General features: G+C 42.2%; 1 protein-coding gene across 5 annotated transcripts in view; it reads right to left on the bottom strand.

The window, feature by feature from the left end:
* Positions 1 to 25,135, bottom strand: part of AAK1 (AP2 associated kinase 1) — an 81,029-nt gene that overhangs the window by 8,186 nt on the left and 47,708 nt on the right. The window contains exons 18-22 of one of the 5 annotated variants that reach the window (XM_085313374.1): positions 14,819 to 14,920; positions 13,039 to 13,140; positions 11,820 to 11,930; positions 8,293 to 8,397; positions 5,797 to 6,872 (exon numbers count right to left, since the gene is read on the bottom strand). The exons of 2 other annotated variants lie outside the window; for them this stretch is intronic. In XM_085313374.1, the coding sequence (XP_085169500.1) occupies positions 6,778 to 6,872; positions 8,293 to 8,397; positions 11,820 to 11,930; positions 13,039 to 13,140; positions 14,819 to 14,920 (515 nt within the window). In that variant the 3' untranslated portion in view covers positions 5,797 to 6,777. Of the gene's footprint in view, positions 1 to 5,796; positions 6,873 to 8,292; positions 8,398 to 11,819; positions 11,931 to 13,038; positions 13,141 to 14,818; positions 14,921 to 25,135 lie in introns of those variants that run through there. 2 more of the 5 variants (XM_085313370.1, XM_085313371.1) reach the window with 2 other exon arrangements.

Below are 25,135 nucleotides of genomic sequence, written 5' to 3'. Positions count from 1 at the left end.
AAAAGTCATTTGATCAGAATTTCTTCTTTCAAGAGCTGCTTGCATCAGTTGGTGTCTATATTCATGTAAATGAYGACATTTAGGACCAAGAGAAAGGCTGATTGCATATAAGCCCCAACTGGTTTAGGACAGTAGTAACATGCATCTCTGAACTCAGAGGCCATGTATGATGGACAGAATGGTTTACTTTTAAAAAGCAACTTTTTTCCAGTGCTTTCTTACTCTCTCTACTGTTCCAAGCAAGAAGGGCCCTGAAGGCTTGGAAGCAATCTCCTCCCCTGCAGAGGCCTGTACAGGCCTAGTGAATTACTCTGGGAAACATCAAGTGATGCTTAGGTGGGATCTCCTTCTGGCCTCCAACTAGCAGCTGGTTTCACTCAAAGCTACTAGGCAATACAGCAAGAGGAGAACACCTGAGAAGTTGAAAACAACAACAGAGGGAACAGCAAGGTTAAAACAGAAATGGTAAAATGCAGCGGGTTACCTGAGGAGTCTGCGGATTTGCTGATGGGACAGAAGCATTATCTACACTCCCACGTTACTCTTCTCCAGCATTCAAGGAAGACCTGGCTTCCAAACGCTCATGTGGTACCTGATCACAGGCACAGCTTTCCTTTTCTGATAGATGTTGGTGGGTTCCCCCAGTTTGTTTCAGCAAAGGGAACAAAAAGCAAAGGGACACTTCCAGGAAGAGCTCTAGCAGCACTGCTACAACCAGGGAGACRGCAACATCTGATGCCTGGGTGTGTGTCTGACTAGAAAGTGCCTTAGTCCAGCACATCTCCTCTTACAGTYAATAATCATACATTAAAAAAAATCTGAGCTATGTTCAAACATTGAAAAGTCCAAGAAAAAACACAACAAAACAAGACTTCGTTTAAAGGTTGGGTTAGAGTTAACAAGACAAATTCAGTGGATTCCCATAAGCGGCCACAGCTACAGGCTTTGCAGTCTAACGCTTTGGAGGCGCGTGCAATGTAACTGTTAGAAGGACGGAGAGCTTAAGCGAGCCAGTGCTGATAGATGGCTCAGCGTGTCTGAGATCAGAGACCAATGAGAATGATGCACTCGAGGGACCATTTCACATTAAAAGGAATGGCAGTTTTATTCTGAGTTACAGTAGAAAGGAGAAGGTGTCACTCCAGGAATCATTAGGGCATAGAGGACAAGTCTTACGAAACTAAAACAGTGCCAATTTGTCTGAAGCTCTGTCCGTTCTGTTATGACTCGGCTCCCGTTCACACCAAAGGCACCCTATGCAAAAGGCCTGAAAAGATGCATGCAGATGGGTTGCTTTTATGAACACAAAAAGCACCCACATTCCCTTATGCAAAGAGATCCTCTTCTGCAGAGGCAGCATTTCCTAATGTCCTCCTATGCCAAGGGGGACACTGCTACCAGGCAGCTGCCTCTTTTGTCCCCTCTTCCTCCACACTCCTGAGATTTGTGTGTTACTTCATTAGGAAACACCCATTACTTTGTCAATGTATGCTCAGGTTTTAAAGCATGCACACTAGTAACAACTGCAAACTTCACTGCTTAGAACATTTACAGATCTTTGGGTTTATAGATTAGGTTGTACCCCTGTACAACATTCACAAGGAAGTTTTATTCAAGGGTCAGATACACATACTAAAGCAGCAATTCCTTAACTATACTCAGGCTCCCCGTCCGAGCACGAAGCCTCGCAATAAAAAATATATATCACAGTACACCAGGAGTATCCCTGCTTAAATACTCACAACAGACAGATCGTTCATGTGGCTTACGAGAGGTGTAGACAACAGAACGGTTCCTGTTTTGAGTCTACTGTTACGCGTAAAGCAAACAAGACAGGTRATCACCTTCAAGGTGTACAGCAACCTAAAGGGAAGACACCTTTTTCTCTTGAGTTAGAGCACTGGCGTGTGGCGTTCCCCTCTTTTATGAAAAATGCTGCACAGAAATTGCAAGGTACTGAAATAACCAGCAGGAAGCTACAGAACTTTTACTGTCCCTTTTACAAGTGGCTTCAAAAGGAGGCAGATTGGGCACCAAGAAGATGATCTCATTTTTGGGTCAGAGCCCAAAACCAGAACCTCAGAGCAGGCAGAGGCGTTCCAAGAGGCTAAGGCTGCTTTTCCACCAGATAATGCTCCAGATTTCATTTAGCCACAGCCAGGAAGGTCACAACATACGGTCACAGGTAGCTAAGAACCACAATTACTAGTATGCAAGGTAACTAGTTTGGCATTAAAAAAAACGGGGGGGGGAGGGTCAAAAGACTTCTCATGCCTTTGGTCGAGGATAGTGGAGGTTCTTCCCCTCGTATTTTGACTCCCGAGAGCAATGTTGTAAATAACAGTACAGAACTCCCCCACAGAGTGCTTTTAGTTATCAGATATCAAAGCAGAACACGAAGTCAGCATCATCATTACTATTTCACTGGACAATCCAGGCAGCGTAACAAAGTGGTTTTGCCCAAAGTCGCTCCACAGCACGGTGGCAGGTCTAGGAACACATCCAGGCTTCTTCAGTTCCAGAAGCTAAGCCACATGACCCCAAACAATAAAAAATTTAACGATCTATTTTTGGCATGCTGCTACAGTCACTAACACCATGCAAAGCGAGACAAAGCAGGTGTTAAACACTAGCAGCACACACTTAAATGGCACCTGTTTAAAAATCAAGATCCATMTTTTGGAGACAAAGAGCATCTTTTGCCCTCATTTTCACTGTGCACAAGCCACATATGTAAGACATGGTCTTTGACTGCTTAAGGAAAAACCCAGGCTACTGGCAGTTAAATTCCCCCCTCCTGTGGAGGGCAGAAGCACAAGTCCTAATCATCACTAATGTCCTTCAAACACCCCCAGAAGCCAGGTGACCAAYCCACCCTTCTTCCCCAGGAGCAGCAAGCAGATTTAGCAGTGTGCATGGCTTCTGCACTCCTCTGCATAGGGCTTGACTGTATCTGAAGTGCAGCTCCTTTTGGTTACAGAAGCCTAGGACTCAGGAAAAAAAATAGCAAAAAAAATCCTCTTTTTTTAAATCCCCATTTGCTGCTGGAGCGAAGCAGTTTAAGCGCACAGTGCCCACATCCAAGAGAAAAAAAAATAAGTCACTGGAGCTATTCTCAAATGAGTATTTATAACCAAGTTAACCAACCAGTCTAATTTCTCAGAGCACTCCCTCCTGTTACATCCATGCTTCCCACACATTCGCATTAGCTGCAACTCAGCTCCAACRATTCCTACAAGAATTCTTGAACCAGAAAAGGTATCTGCTCAGGAGACACTAAGTTACTACRCACAGACATGCACACATGCATCCACATGCTGCGAGGCCACCACACTACAGCCCTGCTCACGCTTGATGTAGTCGGAGGCCTGCAGGCCCCACGTTTTGGGTTTGCTGGGGTACAACTTGCTAGACTGTCTTTTGTCTGAAGCACATCTGACCTCTTTGAAATAATGCAGGGCATCTCTTGTGGTCTTGGAAAGTCACTTGAGGCAAAAATCCTAAGACRTTTCAAGCTCAAGAACGCACTGTTTTTTGTTTTTGTTTTTTTTAATCTGGAACATGACCACYGTCAGGCATTTTCTAGAGGTGCCCTCTAAAAATAATTTTACTCTCTGAAGAGACTCTCGAGTTGCATGCAGTAAACGAGCTGCTAGAGGATGCAGGTCTGCCCCAAAGCCATCCCTGAAAAGATTCTTCCACCCATCTCGCACAGACGTTTCCAAGCAGCCCAAAGTTTCAGGTTGCACAGTGCCTGCAGTATTAGGGAAGTCCTTAGTTAATCCTACAAGGCCAAAGGACTCAGTGAATACTCAGTCTTAAGACAGCCAAACCTTCTGGTTTGGGGACAGCTGTTCCAAAGATGCTTTCAGATACAACRCAAATTTGCTGATCTCTGAATTGTGGGCATTACACTTCTCCTAATCCAGTTAAAAAAAATGGAGAGATTCTGAAAAGGGGGCAGTTAGAAACCCAAGTACACTGACATTGAGTCAGAACTGACGTTTAACTTCCACTTGTCACTTTTAGCTCCTCACCACCCAGAGTTTATCTTGCATCCAAAGCACAACCCTGACTTCAAACAAAGACCGCTCTTTCTCTGTACAGTGATTGCATTTGAAGGTAACTTATCAGGAGGATCCCTCACAGCAGTTTATGTCAAAAACTGCTCTACAAGCTCCAGCCTGCTTGGGTATAAAGGCTCCTCTCTCATCTTGACACGAATAAACAGCACATKTGGGCAGAGAGGAGAATCACTCTGCTGTGATTTTGCTGACTGCACGTTTATATTGTTACTCGAGACCTAACCTACAACCCTTAGGAGGGGACAGGAAACAACTCCCAGGGTTTCCAACCAGCTTGCAACCATAGCTATAGGAGACGACCTTTCTTACGCGTTACAGGAATGCTGCGTACTGAACTTCCACGTGCATGTAGGACGAAAGTTCAGTTTGTTCCGTCATAGTAGCAGCTTTTGCATACCTCCTTAATTTTGAGCAGCACAACAACACTAAACTAACACCTGCAGGACAATCTAGCTTAAAATTAATCCCACATATCTGCCCATTTCTCATCTCTTGCATTTCACATTCATTTAACAAATAAGAGCCAAGTCTTTTCCGATGAACCAGGTCTAAATAACAGACATGTCTAAAGATTGACTCTTTCAATATACCATACTTCCCACTCAGATCCAGGAATAGCTACTTGAAAAAGCAATAAAAGGAACATTCACAACTGCTTATTTAATAGCATTAWTAACAACCCAGTGCATTTATAACTTTTTCCAGAACCCTTGAACAAGCGCTATTAGATTTAAAACCTTAAACATTCTTTAAAAGTACTTTAATTCACAGAAATCTTTGTTCTAATATACAGTAGATGGTTACTTTTTAAAATCCATTCTCTTTTCATATATTCTCCATATCTGACTATACAATAACTTTCTATCTATAGCTTCTTCATGTTATCCAGTCCAGCTTGCCTGTGTTTTAGGAATATAAAACAAACAAAAAAAAAAATAAAGTTCTATCCACAATTTTACTAAGGTCATTTCCATAGTTCTCATGTAAAGCTTCTCTTGGAAAGTGCAGTATACACATGTAATGATACAACACACTTAAGCAATACTTTTATTATTAAGTGTAGGTTTTAAAAGAAGAGTAACGTAGAGCAGACATGATCGGTGGTAGTTGTATTTACAGACTTTGTTAAACTAAGTGTTGGGGTGAGGGAATAGCAGAGAGGCCGGAGTTAGGAAAGGAGCAGTCACGAACTTKGATTTCTTTCCTTCTTAGCAAGAGGTCAGTACATACATATTTCAGTCGTTCATACTTTCGCACATGGGAAACTGCACTTTTACTAATACAGCTACGTACACATACACAAGGTTAGCAGTAAGCTATTAATTATTCCACTACAGAGGAAAAGTTCTTCTGTTCAGAAAGAGCTTTCAAATACATGATAGAAATTCCGGACTTCATAAGCCAATGAAAACAAGTTTAGCATATCCAGCTAGTTGACGAACTAAGCATATAAAGGAAAAAAAGAAAAGGTAAATCCCATCAAGTTGTAGCAGCACTTATTTCAAACCACCYGAACCAAGTGCATGCTTGTTCCACAAAGACTAAAGAGTGAAATAAAGTCTACAGTAACCTTTGTCTACTGAAAAAAAAAATGCTTCCATACTTAACTGCTTTGCACTATATGTAGTTACAAGAGAAAACAGGAACCCAGAACAAATACCAGATGCTTGACTAAAACCAGGATTAAAAGAGACAAACAACTGTAGGACAATTTGTTTCATACACAATTTACAGTAGGTTTGGGGAGATATCTTTTTCCAGTCAAACACACAAAACAAATCACAGAAAATACATCTGTTGCTGCCACAATGCCCTTTTCAGCCAAAAAAATAGAAAAAAAAATCCAACAGAAAGCTAAATCACAGCCATACTCACATGTATTTGGTTCAAAATTTTGTTCTATTTCACTCAGGGTCATTTTTGCAGCTTTAACCTTTTTCTTTCTTTTTTTTTGTTTGTTTTTTCTTCAAGGAAGTGCAGTTCATTCACAAGCAGGATTGTTAAATAGCAAACCATTAGCTGGGGGCAGTCCGGAAAACACTCTTCATATGCACCATCACCAGAGGTACTATGCAAGACTACTTCAGGGAAATTCAGTGCTCTTTCCTCTCCTGAAGCATATACTGGCAATTTAGAAATAGCAGCTCTCCTAACCTGTACCCTACAGGAGAGGGACATCCCTACCGATTTTATCTGTCTCCTTCCTCCTGCCCATTCATCAGAAAAATAAGAACAGAACAAAAACCAAACCCAAAAACACAAACGCAAAGATTGAAACACAGTTTTTTCACACACTAGTCTAAGGAGAAAGTCTGTTGTACGCAGGGATCATACATCAGCTACGATTATCTAAGTCATTTACAGTTAGGCTTTCCATGGTGCTATGTGTACATCTCAGCAGGGTGGCTAATGATGGTGCTCCCTTTAGACATATGCTAGCAAAGACAGGTGCAGAAGGAACCACAGCAGKTTTACCAGCTTTAGAGAGGACTACCTGGAGAACTGAGACAGAACCTTTTCCTGGGGCATGGGAAGACGGGGAGAAAGTGGGTGACTGTCTCCTCTTGGCAGATTTTTTTTTTCTTTTAATTAAGGAAAAAACCAAAAGAATCACAACTGAAGGTAACTCCTCTGGAAACGAAAACGGAGGATTAGATACGTTACAGAAACTGCRTCTGCTACTGTGTCACTGCTACAGGTCTATGAGCTGATCCACCAGCAGTAAAGACCTGGCTATGTTGGGAAGACTGGACTCAGAGCTTCCACTGTTGTTTCTAGAATGCCCACCTGAAAGTGTGAGAGATAGGAATTCAGTATTGAACAGGACACGCACACACGACAGTTTCAGATGTTTAAGAGCAAGCAAAGAAAGAAAAAAGTCAAACGGAAAACTTGCTCAAGATCTTCTGTTTACTTGCATCGTGATAGCAACAACATTCCCCTGCTTGCTCTTCCACCCTCTCCCTCCCCTCCAAACTTAGCTCACAACAGTTGTATGAAAAAACATCATAGCCACTTCTGCGGCAACACAAATTCTCYGCAAACCCTTTCCTTTTCCTAAAATTTACATCCAAGTTACAGAATTCTGCCCTTCCTACAGGAGCTATAGGGGATTACAAAACCCACCACAACCTATGGCAAAGATTGTTCAAAATCTTATAGCTTAAAAATTAGTTGCTGTTTTAAGAGCATCTTCAAGTTTGCAACTACTCCAGGCTGAGTTCAGCTAGCTTGTGGCTTTCTACAATTGATGCTTCGCTACTGAAGAAAGAGGCTGTTCTTTAAGGTAGCCTATGTTGGCCCAACTTTGGCAGAAATCTTCTCTGACTTCCAGCAGGAGCAGAGTCCCTAATGTCTGAGAACTTTTTCTAGCAAGTATCAGTCTTTGAAAGCTAGTCTTAAACAGTGAGCAGCTGGCACAGCACACATCGTGCTACAAAAGAAAACGGGAGTTCAGGGAGTCAAAAAAGCGCTACCATGAAAAAAAAAAAATCAAAAAGGGAGCCCTGGAACATGTTCGTAGGCCTATGCTAGCATACCAAAAAACTGTAATCAAGATCTTTCTGCAGCTTGACTGCAGAGGAGATATTTGACCAGTCAGATTGCAAAATGCTGCCTACTTCTGTCCCTACAAGAGCTACAAATTCAGCACCATCATTTGTTTTAAGGAAACAGTGCTGCTTTTTAGATTCAACTACACGAGGCTGAAGTGGTTAGAAAGACCATGTTAATATGATCTAGGTGACAGGAATGCTGTTAAGAAAAAAAAAAAGAGAAAAAAAACCCAGAAGACTTCCCTGCCTGTGCTAAGGATTCTGACTCTTAAAACTGTTCAAAGGAAATGGGCACCCATCTACCAAAACTTCTAAACCTAGTTCCCACAAGYGCCTTCAAAAAGTATCAGTCAGAAATGAAAGAACTCACTTTCAGAAGGAGTTTCAGAGTTAGAAATTATTATTGCCTCCCCTTCCTGCACATTGTGTAAAGTTCACTTGGATATGCTATTTTCTCACAAATAAAGAAACCTGAGTAATTTAAGGACCAGTATAAATTGGAGAAAAACTAATACTGACATACTACAATGACAATATCTTACTGTTAACAGCTTGAGCTATTTCACACGTGCTGTAGCACCACTGCCCCAAAACTAGTTTGTGTTTACTATTTCTTTTCTCTTTCCCTTTTTCACCCCCAAACCCTGGCTTACCTTGTGAATTTTTGGATATCAACACTGGGATTGGGTCAAACTCATCTTCTGTCACTTTTTCAGTGCCCTCAGGAGCATCAAAGCCTGATATCAGGTTAGTATCTTCTGCAGCGTGAAGGAGAAACAGAGGTAAAGAAGCAAAGATAGCAGAGAAAGCAGGTTAGAATTGCCAAAGTGTTAGGGTGTTTCATGTTTTAAAAGACAGCGGTTTTAGAAGCAGGAGTTTATTTTAAAAGGTAAAACAAAGCTGGTAAGTCTAAGAAGGTAAAAGTAAAAGAAGCAATTAATTACAAAAGTGTGTGTGTGTGGGGGGGGGGAAGCAAACTGAAAAGTGAGCCTTCTTAAGAACCAAAATAAAACTGGGCCAGTCCAAAGGCTTAACAGTTAGCTGAATTCAAAGTTGCAGTAAAATCCTGAGGCTTAAGTTCCCAAGGACTGAAGGTATTCTTTGTCATCGTTCAGTGGTTCTCAAGTACTAATACAATTTGGGGGGAACAATCTTGCTCCTCAGGTACCAGCTCTCTCATAAATGGAGAGGAAAAGGGCAGGCAAAACACAGAGGGAGGAAATTCCAGTTCCAGAAATGAGAGACAAAGCCCCTCGAGTTTTGTTGCCCACAGGGATAAAACAAGAAAGCATAATATCAAATCAGCTTTCCAAAGGAGTTTAAATGCCTGAAGAGGTAACTAAGTACTTAGATTTTAAAAGGACTGCTGTTCTGGCACATAACTCCATCAGTTTCAAATGATGCCAGCCAGGCTGAGACACTTGGAAGGCGCTTTCACCTACGTCTGTACTAGGTCAGACATTTACCTGCCTTATCAGGCAATCATGCTCTTTTAGGGACTTTTCACACTGTATATCGCTACTTGTTACTTCATACACCTAAATACCATCCAGAATCTGGTCCTCGATTACCATCTGAAGTATTAATATCTATTAATAATCCGAAGTATTTCTGAAAGCCTAACAAGGATATAAKTCTGCATTTTCAAAGGAACAGGAGCGCTCCTGTTCAATTCAAATCATGAATAAAAGCTCTTTAGGTAAAGCTGATAAACATGCTAACAGGTTTTAGGTGAGCTGATACAAGAAACAGTTTGTAGAAATAATCTGATCCTCCAGAGGACAGCGTAAGAAAAAAAAAAAGCAAGTTCTACAGAAGACGAGGCTATAGAGTGACAGGAACWCATAGAGACTGTGTCTTAACAGAAAGTCTGTTTGTCACCACTCTGTCTCTGGAGTTATTTAGGGTTCCTAGTTATAAATAAACTAGTTGGAAGCCTTTGCAAGCACCTTATTTCCATTTCACTTCATTTATACATACAATTGCTGATACCTCTGGAGCCTGCTGTATAGGAAGCTATTCAAGGAGCACTGCTCAGTTGTGGACTATCTTTTCTAAGGAGAGGAAAAGGCTRGTAAGAAATAAAATGCATTTCTATTTGGACAAAACTCCTTGGGAGACATATTTCTCTTCATAAAAGCATTTGCACTGATCTTAGTAACTATACACCACTGTAAGTGAAAAAATTCCCCTCTCACCTACATTTAAGTTCAACACTGTGCTCAGCAAATGCAAATTAAGGGATCCCAAAAGATGAGCAAGAATTCAGGGCCCACAAAATACGATACTGCCTCGTTAGGCACACGGAAAGAAACACTCATGTTCAAACACTGCTGTCTTTTCAAGTCTTCCTGGTCTCACCGATAACTGGCAGCACTGCACTTCCACAGGCTGACTGCACCATGGACAGCAGCAYCTGCACCTTAGGTGCACTGCATCACTCACACCAGGACTGGGATAAACAAAGGAAAAATAAAAGACACACACAGGTAACGACCACACCAAGAGTTCTAACAGCACAGTTTGAAAAGCCACAAATGAGCTTTAGAAGAATTAATATCTTGCACCTCTCTCTCTCCTGCTACTAAGAGTCTTACTTCTCCCTGGCAAATCTGACCCTACCTGAACTCAAGTGGAACAACAGCAAGGCAGCCTGGGAGAAGTCACGCAGGAGTCCATTAGTTCATTTTCTCATTAAGTCACACCAACTACGTTTTGGCCAACTGTCTACTTTGCTACRTTCCAGACGTGGCATAACAACTGCTCAACATACATTTCAAGTCATTTACTCAAAATAAAGTAGCATAGACAAGCAGTATAGCAATGCGCAATTACAAGAACTGCTTGTTCAAACCCCAAAGCCCTACAAAACATAACCTCATTTTAAAATGTCATCAAGGGTAAAAATTGATTACAGACTGTTTCTACAGCCATTCCTCTGAGAACAGATCATTTTCTGTTGCTATAGGGATACTTACCGAATGAGCTAAGCACAACCCGTTGTCAGTTGGCATCCAGTGGTTTGTATTCATGCTTTGGGCTTGTCTTTTCAAGGCAATAAACAAACAGAAGCCCTGGTCCTCCTTGTACCTCGCTGAATATGTACTACCCAATATTCACKATAAGCTTGGCTAACAGGAAGGTCACCCCCAAACACTTCTGCATTGTACCCAAGAAACACAGGCACTGCTCACAACTGCTTTAGCCTTCAACAAGAATTTGTCAGAACAGAGCAGGAAGAGCTCACCATACAAACCACACTCCAGCTATTCATATATTTCTAGTCAAGCTATTCCAGCACCACTACTCTACCTATGCTGCATGAGGTGTCCTAGATTTCAGCAGGACACTCTGCATTTGGCAAAAAGTCACCTGAGCTAGGATCCCAGCTTCCCAGGGTCCTCTCTTCTTGCTTGTTAGCGGAAGAGCAAACAGAACCAGATTAGTACACAGTACTTCAACCTTTTTTTGGARGCTCATATAATCATGTACTGCAAAGCCTGATCTGCAACTCTTAGAAATTAACACATGTAGTCTACCACTCTTCTGTAATTCTGCATTTTTTCTGCTATTGTAAACTACTCTATTTTTCAATTCGATATTGTACTTGAACTTCTGTTCACATTTGCTGCAATGTGATACTGCAGTCTGACTCAAGGGTGCTCTCCTGATAGCCTCTGGAAAAGGAAAATATAGTCTGCAAATCTGAAAGAGCTCATTGCATGCTATAGACACGCACATCGACAAGAGTGGTTTTAAAAATTTATGACATCAGTAGAAACTATTATCAGGATCCCTTTCAGACTTAATAATGCAGCAAAAGAGCAAATCTTAAAATATGCGTGCAAAAGGTAAAATTGAAGGGCATTCATATGCAGACCTRAAGACAGGCTGCATACTTAAAAGCCTACCCATTCAGCCTAACGTATCACTTGGTCTCACAGGAGATGCTACCTGTCTTGACAACCCTTGTCCGTATTTACAATCAAGCTAAATACCTTGATCTTTTCCCCTTGGCATTTCAATGCAGATTACAAGCTTCACCAGTTTGAGAACAAAACAGTCTGAAAAAACACAACTATAACGTGTCAGATCACCTGCTTGTGTAAAGTGGCATCATATGTCAGCTAAAGATCCAGTCCCAGGATAAGTTGAGGTTCGAGACACAGGGACAGTTTACCTTTGTGAGGTTGAGCTGCAAAAGCTACAGGAGCAAACTCATCCAAGAGGTCAGCAGCAGGGTTAGAAAGCAGAGAACAGTCAAGCAGAGAGTCTTCTCCAGTGAGAGAGTCTGAATCCAGGTTAACATCCAAAGACCGCAAGGCAGCATTGAACAGGACACAAACACTGTTAAGCTCAGATTTGCACATTCTTGCCCCCCATCCGCTTAGTACACAAACAGGTATTGCTGCAAAGCTGACACTTCTCGGTACTTCCGCTTTTGTGGTGGGAAACCTTTCTTAGTGCTCTGCAATGAGGCTAGAGGGGTTCTCAACACTTTTAGCAATACACAGCACAGATTAACTGAGGTAACYACCCTCCGAAGCTGACGGCACAACACTGAAATCCCACAGAAGTGATGGTTTAAATTAACGGGGGGAGGGGGGGGGAAGCAGAGGAGGGAACAACAGTCCTTACTTCTTCTGAAAGCAAGTCTCACATGTACCAGAAACACGAGCTGCTACTTGAACCAGAAGGGTTTTACTGTGATACATAGCGCCCATGTTACCTTCCAAAAGACAGGACCCAACTGGAGGACAGAAGTGACAAACGTGCCATTTCAGGCACATCACCATCCTTCTCAAGCCACCTAGATAAGCAGGATTCTTAAGCAGCAAATTGTCTGCTACAGACTAGACTAGGCGACATCTCCTTTAACACACAAATTAACAGCAACTGGAATTTTAAATATCTGAGAGCTAAACTTTCACAGGGCATTGTAACACTCAGGGTTGGAGGCACTCTCTGGCAAAGCTACTTGCACTAGCGACTTCACAACAGACCTCTAAAACAACGTAAAGTCCCTCTGTAGCAAAAATTGCCAGATCTAGGCCTTCGGAATAAGGAAGGGACATGAACTGCTAGCTAAGCCCCAGTGGAACAGCTCAGTGACTGCTCTGGCGCTTACGGATCTATAATGATGGGCTGAAGGAGTACTACAAGCATGAATGCAGTTCTTAGTAAGGGAAAAGTAATGCTGACATTTAAGGACCCATGCAAGATCCACTTACAAAAAAACACAAGCAAGTACAGTCTAAACTGGTGGGAGAGTGCATAGAGCAGGGAGAGCAAAGAATGCATCTTCAAGCAGACAGTGCTTTCTGGTTTACTACAGTATGGTCACACAGCTCACAGAAGTACTACACAACCTTGCCCACCCACCCTCCTGTCTCACCAACCTGTTCTGTTGGAAGCAACCGACTCAGTCTGTGACACAAGGCGTTGGGGCAACGGAGCCTCGAGGCCCGGTATGAGACTCTCAACAGCTACGTCAGGTTTTCCTTTATCAGTGTGCAAAATATCAGAGCAGAGAAGAAGCCAGAGGTTAGACAGACACAGTACAAGTAGCAGCTAACAAGGCAGTTGTCTGAATCCTTAAGTGACCTCTTAATCAGCTATATTGTCAGCTATATTGGCAGAAATGAGGGACTGAAGCTAGACTGATGCTAATCAAATCAAGAGGGAAGAACATAGTATACTAAAGTTTTTTTKGGGGGAGAGGGCAGGAGGGAAGTGTTTTTGTTTTGTCATCCTTTTACATGTGCATACCCATTGASAGACATCTGGAGGCTGAAACGGATGGTTAATAATGTCTGCTCTGTAGCTAAGCAGAAAGCCCATGGCTAGGTAACTCATTACACGGTTTTTCAAGATTCTTCTCCAGGAAGCAAAAAACATTGATCTTCAAGGAGTCCCCTTCCAACAGGGGAAACAAACCATTAAAATACCTGCTGCACAGCCCTTAACAGGTTGCAGATAAGTTTGTAAAAAGCCAGTATCTGGGATCTTCTCTTCCTTTTAAGGTGCCCAGTGGATCAAAGGTTGCAGATCCTTCTGAGACGTGATAAAGTTTTGGACCTCAACATCTTATTGCAAATACCAATCCCCAGTTTTGTCCAATATTGATATGGATACAAGAGGAGATGCTTACAAAGGCTGGAGAGAAAAATTCGCTCTCAAAGGATCCTTAAGGGGAAGGAGGAGAAACATGAAAAATAACTATCAACACAGTCACACTAGCTAATCCAAGCCAGATACAACGCTTAGTTGGGTCCCTTCTTCACGAGCAAACATCAAGGTAATGAGCCAGGAAGTGAAATGAACCAGGATGCACTCGTCATAGACTAGGATCAGAAAAGGTCTAACTGAACAACCTAAGAAAACCATGAAAACTTTTGTTTTGATAGTGGTCAGTCTTGGAGATCTGTAAGATTCAGACAACTGCCTGGAACTGCAAAACAGGAAAAAAAAATCCATCATACAATTAAGACAAATCATTCCCTGCTTATCCGTTCAAAGCTACAAAGCTGCAACCAGCTAGCCAGGGGACCCTGGCTGGGCCTCAAACCCACAACAGCAGCTGATTGCAACTAACTGCAGCCTGTAATTGTTAGTCTTTTGTACAGTTGGCAAGTAAGGAAAAATGTGATTCTGCCCCACTCTGAGCTCTTCATACTGCCTTGGATACTGCTGCATCCAGGCTCAATCTAGCACGTTTATTCCCCTGCCGCACCCCAGAGCAAGAGCAGTGCTGTCACCCTCGCCCCGGCGAGGGGCAATGGAGACACAGACAGGTTAAGTGCCTAGGGCACAGTCACATGGTAAGTCTTTACCAGAAGTGTYGGGATTTTCTTTGCATCTTCTCCTTCAAGTCAGCAATCAACTCTTACACCCAAGACCATAAGAACACAGAAGGTGCAACTACACCACATTATTGTGCCAGATCACTAAGCCTAATTTTAACGCATATTCCAAGTCTTCACTATTCAGATGTGATTCCCATGGGGAAAGTGGCATACCCGTCTCTGCATAATCCATAACTTCCTATCATATCGTGTTCCACCAAGATCAGCTGTTTTCAGAGCCCGGGGGTAAACATGCAAACTTGTCAAGCAGAACAAGACACAGGGGAAGAGGGGCCCTGAGGGTGGGGGGTTTTTTTGTTGTTTTTGTTTTTACCATTCACAGCATCTGAGGTGCTACCGAAGGGGTCAGCGAGAGGCAGGATATCAGGGAGCAGAAGCGCAGTCTCAGGAGATTTGAGTCCCTCAATCAGTTTTTCTGGGTTAAGCACAAAAAGGAAGAAGGAAGGCAGGCAGCAGAGAAAAAGCAAAAAACAAACAAAATAAAAATTAGATTAATAAAGTGCTCGATTCAGGGTCTCAGTCTAGTATGTCAGCCTCAGAAAAGCATTTGCACAACTGTGTGTGTGCAAATCACATCATCATTTCCAGARTATCTTTCCACTAAGGTTACTGGAGCACATTAAGACAGGGCAGCTATTCACTGGGTGGCCATAGTCATCCAGACATTCGAGAACCTTCCTCACCCACCGCACGCTGCTCTCCCTAGGAGGCAGCTGTAAAATAGCATGCAGTTCTTTCAATCCTACCCAAAGCAGTAAGGCTTAACAGTTCACGACCCACTGAAAACCTGACAAGATACCTTTCCCTCTCACCTTTAAATACTGGCAAGATTTTTGTTTGTCCACGTGTAATGAGAAAAGGAACAGATGACACTAGATATACAATTATTAATTTGATCAAGAATTAAATGCCTAAAACCCCTAAGTGCTTAGTCAATCCCAGAAAACGTTAAGACACTGTAGTGTCAGACCTAAGAATACGCCCTTGGATCAAAACAGTTGTCTAGTTACCAGTTATTTCAAATACCAGATTTCAAATCAGACATGTCATTCCCAGCAGTGCAACTCCTATGGTTTCCATTTTAGAGATATTTTGGTTGCCTGTTTTAAATATTTAATCTCAATTAATAATCTAGTGGATGAGTCACTCTGCAATCATATTAACCAGGTTTTCAATAGTGAGCTTCGTTATTTAGCTTTCACAAAGGTTTCGTCACTTAAAGAAAAATTTCAGGATTTGCTAGAAGTATTCACAGTCAGTAGAACAACTTTGATAAAACTTGCTCCATGTGGACAAATCTGGCCATTTCAGCTTACTGACATGACTGCATTTATAATCTAATATTAGCACGAGCCATGGCATGCCACAGCTATGCCTTTACAACACTCATACATCTACACTATTATTGATTTGAGTTCAAAGTCTGGCATTATGTATTATCCAAAGAAAATGTGCTCATAACTACAAAAATAAGGCTCTGAAATACTGCTATTCAAAAGACCTATCACAGTTAGAAAGTCAAAGAAAAGCTTAAGTTGCATTGTTACGTACATTATAATAGCAGCCCATCATTTTTATTAGCTGATATAAATAAGAAAATGACCTGGTAGCTTTGAAGCTATTTATTCAGAACAGGACAAATCCTGCTCCCCATGATGAACTTCACAAACAGCACACTAAGGCAACCATGAGGGAAAAGAATCTAAAAAGGGAACCGAGGTACAGCTGTTTATCAGTAAAGGCCTGAAGGAGATCAGCTAAAAGGAAAACCCTGATGGGGAGAGCAACCTTGCATGTCCTTGAAGCCTTCTCAACTCTACAAAGAAATYCCTCCCCCCACTCCCTTTTAAGGCCAAATTTGCCAAAGAAAAACGCGTCCCAACTGCAGAGGCATCATCTTTGGCTTCTCAGCTGCACAAAGTGAGGCTCCTTCCTTGGAGGAACTGGGAAGCTTGGCCAAAACAGAGGTAGCARCGTTATCAAAAGCGGGCTAACAGGGGTGGCTCCAGCAAAGCAGACAGGAACTGGTTATAGCCCATTGGGAAAACATAACATAAGGGAGACATCTRGGGACAACAAATCAGGGAACATGCTCAGCTCTTTTTCCTGAGTAGGGAGGGAAGTGCCAAGACAACAGGTATCCATCCAGAGTACAGTTGATTTAAACAGTATTTTAAATCACTTAATACAGACARCAAGGCACAAAACACAATTGGGGGAAAAATTATGGATTGGCTCTCAAGAGCTGTGCAGCTTCAGGTTGGGTTGGCTCCTCCTTCAATATGAAGGTTGTAGAACTGAAGTGGACCCGTAGGTGCATTTTCGAGATTTCAGCCCAAGATACTCCTTGCAAAGTCAGGCTCTTTGAGAGAGACTGCCTGCCGGTGCCCAGCTYTTCTCAAGGCACTTGAATGAGCCTGCATCTTCAAAAGCACATWCACAGTACCAGAACCATTCCCTTTATGAAACCATTCCCCTTTATGAACCAAATTCCAAATGTTTTGCTCCTTGAAGTCCCTCTCCTTCAACCTTACCTTTTCAGTTTCCTCCTTTTTCATCACTGCAGACTTTCCATATAACAGTGTGGAACTGTCTCTTGGTTACGCAGTAAGAAGTTGCATATTGAGCTCAGTCACACTTTTTAAACACAGAAATCACAACAAGAAGCATGGTATTCTTTTCTCTATGTCTTAGTTTTCCCTACTGTCCCCAAGGCTCAACCTGCTTCATGGGATGCYTTAGATCGTCAATGGTTCTTCGCTGTATTTTGTTACTTGTCTTGTGAGACTTCCTTTGTTTCACTGGTTCTGTCAATGCCATTACAGGCAGCAACACAGTGCATGTTTTAAAAGGAACTTGATCCCCTTTGAGCAAGGCTGAGAAACTCTACAGAAACAAAGCTGTCAGGATGAATGGGAAAGCAGACACCAGACACCTCAGCATGTTTTGAGGGCCTAGCAATTAGTTTACCTGATTTCTATTTTGCATTGCATCTTGTATTAACCAGCAGAAATATGAGCTAAAGTAGAGGACGAGCAGAGTTGCTTTAAGTGTTAGGAAACTCATGTTTAACTAAGAGCAAAGGAGCTCAAGAAATTTGTGAAGACCCAGAGGAATCTATAGTTCTGCATTAGATAACAGGAATACCTTTTCCGTAGGAGTTAGTTTCATTTTCTTTAGCATGACACGCTTATTGCGGACATACACATCCACACTAACRGAAATTTTCTGAGTCCTCAGACATTAAGTCCAAGAATACTACATGCTTTTGCAGGGGCAAGTAAATCCAGCTCTTAGGTCTCTGTTCTACCACTGCTCCAACAATCAAAGCGATAAACCAAGAAGGAAGCTTTTTGTGCACTAGGCTGTTTCCCTACACATAGATTTGGGGCAGGTGCAGTTCASCTATATGCAGATCTTAAAAGAAAACCAGAAAAATTCCCTAGTGGAARTTTAATTTTTATTTCCAAGAGAAAAGCAGCTTCACCTGCAAGCGAAGTCACTGTTGAGATGCTGAGAAACCAGCAGTGCAAAAGAGGAAAAAGAGGGCAATTACTAGTCTCATTTCTGTTATCTGTACAAACACAATCTTTGCAAGTCATGCATATATGATGTAGTCAACTGCAGAACGGACTCCACCAACAAAGCAAACAGCAACRTAGCATACATCTACCATTCATGGAGGAGATCATTGCTACAGCCTCAGGTATGGACTTCTTTGGAACATTATGTCCCACCCGCCATTCTCTTAGCAAAGATCTTGTACTGCAGGAGAATCAAAGGGRACTTTTGCTACTACAGCACCTGTATCCTGCAACTCTCACAGTATGTGGGCACACAGCCACAATCCATACTTTGTAAAGAGTAACAGTGGGAAAGATTGGATCTGCAGCGAACAACAAYGTTAACAGGATCTCAGGGCCCATAGCAGCAAGTTTTGTGCACAYAGGCTCAAGCCTTCGAGCTCTGTAACAGGACAAAACAGTTTGTACCAAGCACCATACTGTTTAACCTTACAGTTTCATAGTATCAGAGGTTCTCCTGCCTCAAATCCAACAGACAGATTCAGATTATTCAGATGTGGATATACAAGTCCAAGGACAAACAAGGTTGAGGAGTAAGCCAACACACAGATATTTTCTATCTTACAGCTTCCGGAAGGCCCTCAAAAATGGCCTTTATCAAACTCCACCTGGGAAGCGTGTTCTGAACGGATAACCACGCTCCCACATGATGTTGCCTGCTAGAGATATCCTCTCCCCCAGAGAGCCTACTCCAAGTCTGTCAGATGGTCACAAGCAAAGCAGGCTTCATTCAGGTTCAGGATCGATCCAACCTTTCGTATTTTGTCACATTGTTCACTTTGCCCATTTTCATTCCTGACAGGAGGGCAGCAAGTTTGTCTAGTGCTTCTGCTGGGGGCTTTGCATCAATCAGTAAGGATGTTGGCGGAGTAAGCAAGGTTCATTAGCAAACCTTAAGGTGGTCTCAAAGCTCAAAAGCATGCAGGAAGAAATCGAAAGCACTTTATCAACCTTTCCCAGAGCTYAAGTCCAGCTGCACACAGCTGCTTTTTAGGTGAACGTTCTACTTTCTTCCTAGGTTTCCAGATCCACACAGTAAGTTTTTTTTTTGTTTGTTTGTTTTTTTTTTAATCACAGTCAAAATAAGCAACACACAACCCWGAGAAAGCAAAGCAAGAGTATCACCTACATCTAACAGCTCTCAAAGGCCACCCCAACTGGCAAGTACTGGTAGCTTGACAGCTTGAAAAACCAAATCCCTTCTTCACAGAACGAAAGGGAGAGATTTTTCCTCTGGTTTGCACCAATATACAAAGGGTGCAATGTCACCTAGCAACAGCAGAATTACTCTGGATTTACATCTGGTAAGGCTGTTTTGGCCTCCTCCTTCAGAGCCTGTTTCTTCAACACATGCACATATCAGATACTCGAGATGTACAACTAGTCAATTTGCACAGACTTTGCATCTGCAATACTACCACCGCCAAAGACTGTAAGTTGGCATGCTGTGCTTGTACTTGGTGATACAATCCTCAAATGACAAAGTATATGCAGAAAGCATCTCAAAAACAGTTGCAGTTATAAAAATCAAGACATAGGGGAGGTAAATATGTCTTTAGTTACAGCAGGCTATTAGAAAGAAACAAATGAAGATTTCCTAGAGATTTGCAAGTTAAGAAGGGAGCGAGGGGGGGAAAAAAAATCTAATCACGCTTTGGTAACACTGAACAATCAAAATGCAACATCTCAAAGCCAAGGATCTCCACCAGCCAGGCACTGCACACAGTAGGAATGTTACTCACTCATGTGCTGCGAAGAAATAGCAAAAAGAAAGATAACTCAACAGAGCACACAGCAGAGTTTTCTTCGGATGTCAACTGAGAAAGAAAGACAAGGTCGTAAAAATCCTGACAAGTCAATTGTGCTATGGGTGGGAGGGCAAATTGCCAAGGTATAGATTAGTCACTCAGGAAGACTTCTTCCTACTGATTAATCAAGTATTAAAGACTAAGGGAAGCCTTCCACATTATTCAGCCTCAGAAGACTAGGACTAGTCAAGGGACACTACTGGACTTCAATTTTCCCAGTGGGGTTTCTGTCAAAGGGATTTTCTTCTTTAAAACATAGCAAGAGAGAAAGAAGGAAATATAGCAAGTGACATTATTTTAAAAAAAAGTTTTTTTTTTTTTTTTAACACCATACAGAAGAGTAGGACAATGTTTAACAGTAGGTCCTTAAGAGAGCAAAAGCAAACAATTTTAGCTTAACATTAACAATCTCAGAAATATTTGTCAAGTAACACAGCTTCCGGTCAAAGTCAACCCCAGGCAGAGACAATTCTAGATACTATTTATACTTATTAACTGGGGTTCAAATGATCCATGTGCTTTGCTGCTCCAAATCATCAAAACTTCTAATTGTACTCAGTTCTGCAGTTAACAGTACTGCAATTAATTCATCAAGTTACTAAATGAGTAATTCCTCCTCTGCATTTTCCCAACTCAAAACGCAAACAATTTGTTAATACATATCCACATGTGCATGCCTGTAATTACTTTAAGTTCAGTCTACATGTCATCCTGGTACCGACATGAGTTTTTTGATTAGAATTAAGATTTTCCTATTAAAATAAACATCCTGACACGGGAGGGTACAGCYACATTTTCAGAATACACTGGCCAGGGTGCAGGGAGTCACACTGCTTAAAAGCATTTTGATCAAATACGCAAGTTGTGCCAAACAGTAAAAGGTCCCTATTACATTAGTGATAACGACACGGTTAAAGCTGCCGAACTTGTGAGCTTTGACAAGATGCTGGAAGCTGCCAGCATCTGCAATTTGATCTTAACCTTTCATGATTCTTCTGTGCTTCCATTTCTTCAAGTGTTACAATGGCACAAAATTCACCTCCAGTTCAGAGCACCGCACTCTTGCCACGGCAGAGAAAGCTTGGAAACCCAGTTCCCAAAGGCTGKGCAGTAGAAGGCAACAAGGAAAGCAAAATCCCGTTTTGCTTAAAACCTCYCATTTTATTTAAAGCTGATTATGTGTTTAGCAAGAACTGATGTTAGGCCCATACATTTTTGATAGCTGGCACTATAAACATGCCGAGGCTGCACAGAGATACTTTTTATTTTGAAACTGCACTACAAGTTATATACTTCCTTGTTCCTGATAAGTATCCTTTCAGATTCACTAACATGTAAAAACACAGAAATCTATGAGCATCTGAARGAAACAAAAAGGCAAAAATCATCCTTAAAGTGCTACTTAATAGCCTTAGAGAACTCTAGCATGACAATGACTCTTTAATGAGCAATGCTGTTTGCCTTTTCATCAAAATTGAGAATCCAGTATGCACCCAGATGGCATACGTATGCTTTCTTGGCCAAGTTTCCTTCACCAGCTACGGCTGCATTTTTATTTAGCTCAGCAGGACAGCGAATGTCTCTTATCAGACTTTCCATTACGGCAGAGACAACGAGCAGTTCCTGTCACACACAGGAGCGGCTGGGTATTGCTATTCTTCAAACAACTAACTAGCTACACCAAAGACACATTTCATCTCTCAGCTGTAGTTAAGATGTTGAATTACTGCAGGGAATAAATGATTGAGTCAATATGTAAAAAATGACCTTTTTTTAAAAAAAAGGTAAAGCGGGAATATATGATCGGCTTATTGTGCAGAAASAGTATTTCCTAGGTGCTACCACAGAGAAGCCACCAGAACCAGGCTGCACGAACATGGACTCTGCTTGCACACAAGTCAGTGCGGTGCAGTCCACAGCACRGGGTAGTTGGCAATGTGGGGGGAGCAGAGCTCTCTCGCAGCTCACACCCCTCAGCACTGCTGCGCAAGACCTTTTTTGCCTACTCTGCCAAGGGTGCACACCCATCAGCTCAGTTCTACCCACCTCTGCAGAGAGGAGATGGAATAAGCCAGGGCTGCTAACAGTGCAGGGTACCTAGGGAGCAAAAGCCATCTGGAACTGATGAGAAAGGGGAAAACCCACAAACACTTAAAGAATTGGAAAGAAATATTTTTGGCAATATTTCAGAGGGCATTTCATTGGGCCCACCCATCCAATATTCAAAAACTTGTTCATCTGACCAGGTGCTTCCAGCGTGAAAAGCACCAGGAAAGGTTTTAAATGCATCCTAACATTGGATGACCGACAAGCATGGGTTAATACAGCACTTCATTTTCAAATTGGGAAGTTAATAACAGACACTGGCTAAGAGCAGAACTATTCACATGCTTTGGGTCAAAACGGTGATTAAATACTTCGGGAAAGTAGCTTGTTGGGGCTAGGGCCGAAGTCCATTCATAGCAATGGAAATTAAGTCAAAAGAAACAAGCGTTGCACATACAGGGCATAAAGAGCCTCAACTTTTGCCTGTTCAGAGGGAAGCCTTAAAGACAGAAAGGGAAATCTGCCTCGAGGCTTCCTAACTCAGCTGAACTGAAAGCCCTCCAGAACATGCTATGCAAAATTTAGCTTCCTGTAACAGTGTGAGCTAAATTGGTACTGATAGATACTAAGTAGCCACACGTAGCAGAATAATTATCATTCTGATCAAATACTCCATTAGGATTAATCAGCAGTGAAGCCTGCAACAAGCTTAAAAGCTTGGCTCATTTTCCTAGGCAGGCACAAAGAAAAACATTCTCAGCACGAGTATTTAATTTTCCTTTATTTTAACAGATGTTTTGCCATATTTTTACACCTCTCTTGCCAGCTCCTTTTACCAGTTACATTTCCATTAGCAGTTGCAGCCATTGTGTATGGCTAGAACATACTAAGAACAAAGAACGTACCAAAAATGATTCTATTTTTCAGAGTTAATATCATTGCCTTCCATTAGAAGCCACATCACCTGTTCTCTAGGACCACTCATAAGGAAAGAAGTTATCTATAACAAATTAAGCAAGTGAAGACATGACTTCCTCTGGGAGATTACGCATCTCCAACACCACAATCCACAGAAATAGTGCAGTCTGCTAGACACTAGAGTCCAAGGTTTGTCTTTGCTGTACACTGAACCGATTACACAAAGCTGAGAATATGATCTTGCTAAACCTACATGTGAACGATCATACTGAAAGCAGAATCTGTTGGCCATGCCTCCTTGGAAGCATGCTCCTCCATCTGCACATATTTAGGCTGTCTGGGGATGCATCCCATGGCTATCTAATGTGTCAAGTATCATCTGCTTGTTTCTCAGGGATCTGTCATAGAAAAGCTTGTCTGTCCTTCTAAGCATACAGAGGAAGAATGGGAAGGCACAAGGTCTCCAGTCAGCACTCAAGTGAGGGCACCTGCACCCTCAGGTACCGAAGACAGCAAGTTCAGAGCTTAAGGAAAAAAAGCAGCTGAGCTTCTACCAGACCCTCAGCTGTTGCAGGTTGAGGGCCCAGACAAAACCAGCTCTGTATGGCAAATGGGGAGAGAAAAAAAAAAAAAAACACTAAATAAAAGCTTCACTTATGCCCATAGCAAAAGCCTCACTACACAGAACTATTCTTGTAACCAAGGAGTACAGACTCGTGCTTTTACTCCTGAAAGGACTATCCATGCTCAAAGACTAAAAAAAAATCCTGCTACCAGGATTTCTTCGGAAACTAAAGAACAGAGCAAACAGAAAACTATTATTTAAGCAAGCATTTAAATATAGTCAGCTGTTTCTGCAGACAACTGAGGTTGTTTGAAAATGTGCAGTTGGAGATGCTATCTACTAATAGGCCAAAGTCAATCGCAGCTCCGCTGACCCAAGGGGCACAGTTAAAAGAATGCCTTCCGTGCCCAAGCCAGCACATCCCTTACGTCCAAGTCCTCTGCCAGCTGTGGGGGTGTTTCAGTACCRGGCACACGCACAGGTAATGCAGACACAGAAGAGCAAAGAGCACTCTGCTCTGCATGACAGACACACTCAGAAAATCTGATTCCAAATCCAGGATTATCATCTTTGCTGTTGACTTTATAAGCACAGACAACCCCTCTCACTTTTCAAAACCAAGGGTAAGCCTGTAGCTCTAGCCCTCGGAAACATTCACGAGCCTCCGGCCTGATCAGATTCTGCACAATAAATAAAATCAGAGAGCTGTCACTACAGTAACCTGCAGGGAACCAACAAGAACAGATGCTGTGGATGCCCTTGTCCCCAACTTTGCCCACATGGCAGCAGATCCACTGAACTCAATAGGATCAGTCACACAGAGGCAATAAGATTAGCCAGAAAGGTTTAGCACCTGCCTGTGAAGATAYGCCACCAGTCAGGGCCAGATCTGTGGCACAAGCAACCTAGCACCGCAACAAGTGCCAACAACTGCTACTCTGATTATTTGCACCCAAGGGCAGGCTTGAAAGGCAATTCCTCTGCAGTGATTTCCGTGCTAAGAAGAATTTCAGAGCTCCTGCAGCTCAGGCTGACTGCTGCTTCATATGGTTGTGCTATATCAAAATTCAGCAGCTAGTAAGAAAAACAGCTGCTCAGTGTGGAATCATTTGTGTTGAGCACACTGGCAAAGAACTGAATAGTAGTCTGGGCTGGCAGAATTCAAGCTAGAAAAGCAAATGCTTCCAATAGCACTTGGTGAAAAAATGCAATGCAGTATGATCTACCTTYGTTAGGTCCTTATCAAATTATGGCTGTGCAGGTCAGCTCCTTTCAAGTGCTCAGGTAAGGGAGAAAGACTGTCAGTAACTTCTGCTTCATAATAAAGTTTACGCAGCTAGAATTTCCCAAACTGCAGCATTTATGAGTGAAATCACTTTTCAGCTGTAACGCATTTCTCATGCTCTTTGAACCTCAACCAGAATGGAGGAAGTACCACCCAACTCTGGTAAAGAAAAAAACAAACAAACAAAAAAAAACACTAAGACTTGTCTTTTTCCTGAATCACTTAGCTTTCCATAGATAGGTGTCTTTATGAGCACATAGGTTTGCAGCTTGGGTCCTCTACAGTCAAACCACCAGGAACTCCACAGCTTGAACTGAGGACAGGGGTGAGACACTTTCTCTCTGGGGCTAACTGACATGAAGGGACCTGTSTCTCACACATTCACCACAGGGCTTAGAGCAACTCTAAGATAAAACGTGCCCAT

The sequence above is a fragment of the Rhea americana genome, unplaced genomic scaffold (genome assembly GCF_003343005.1).
Source record: "Rhea americana isolate MKP2758 unplaced genomic scaffold, rheAme1 scaffold_383, whole genome shotgun sequence".
In the NCBI taxonomy this organism is placed as follows: domain Eukaryota; kingdom Metazoa; phylum Chordata; class Aves; order Rheiformes; family Rheidae; genus Rhea; species Rhea americana.
Note: the sequence above shows the minus strand (reverse complement) of the source record. Positions and strands in the feature narration are given on the sequence as shown.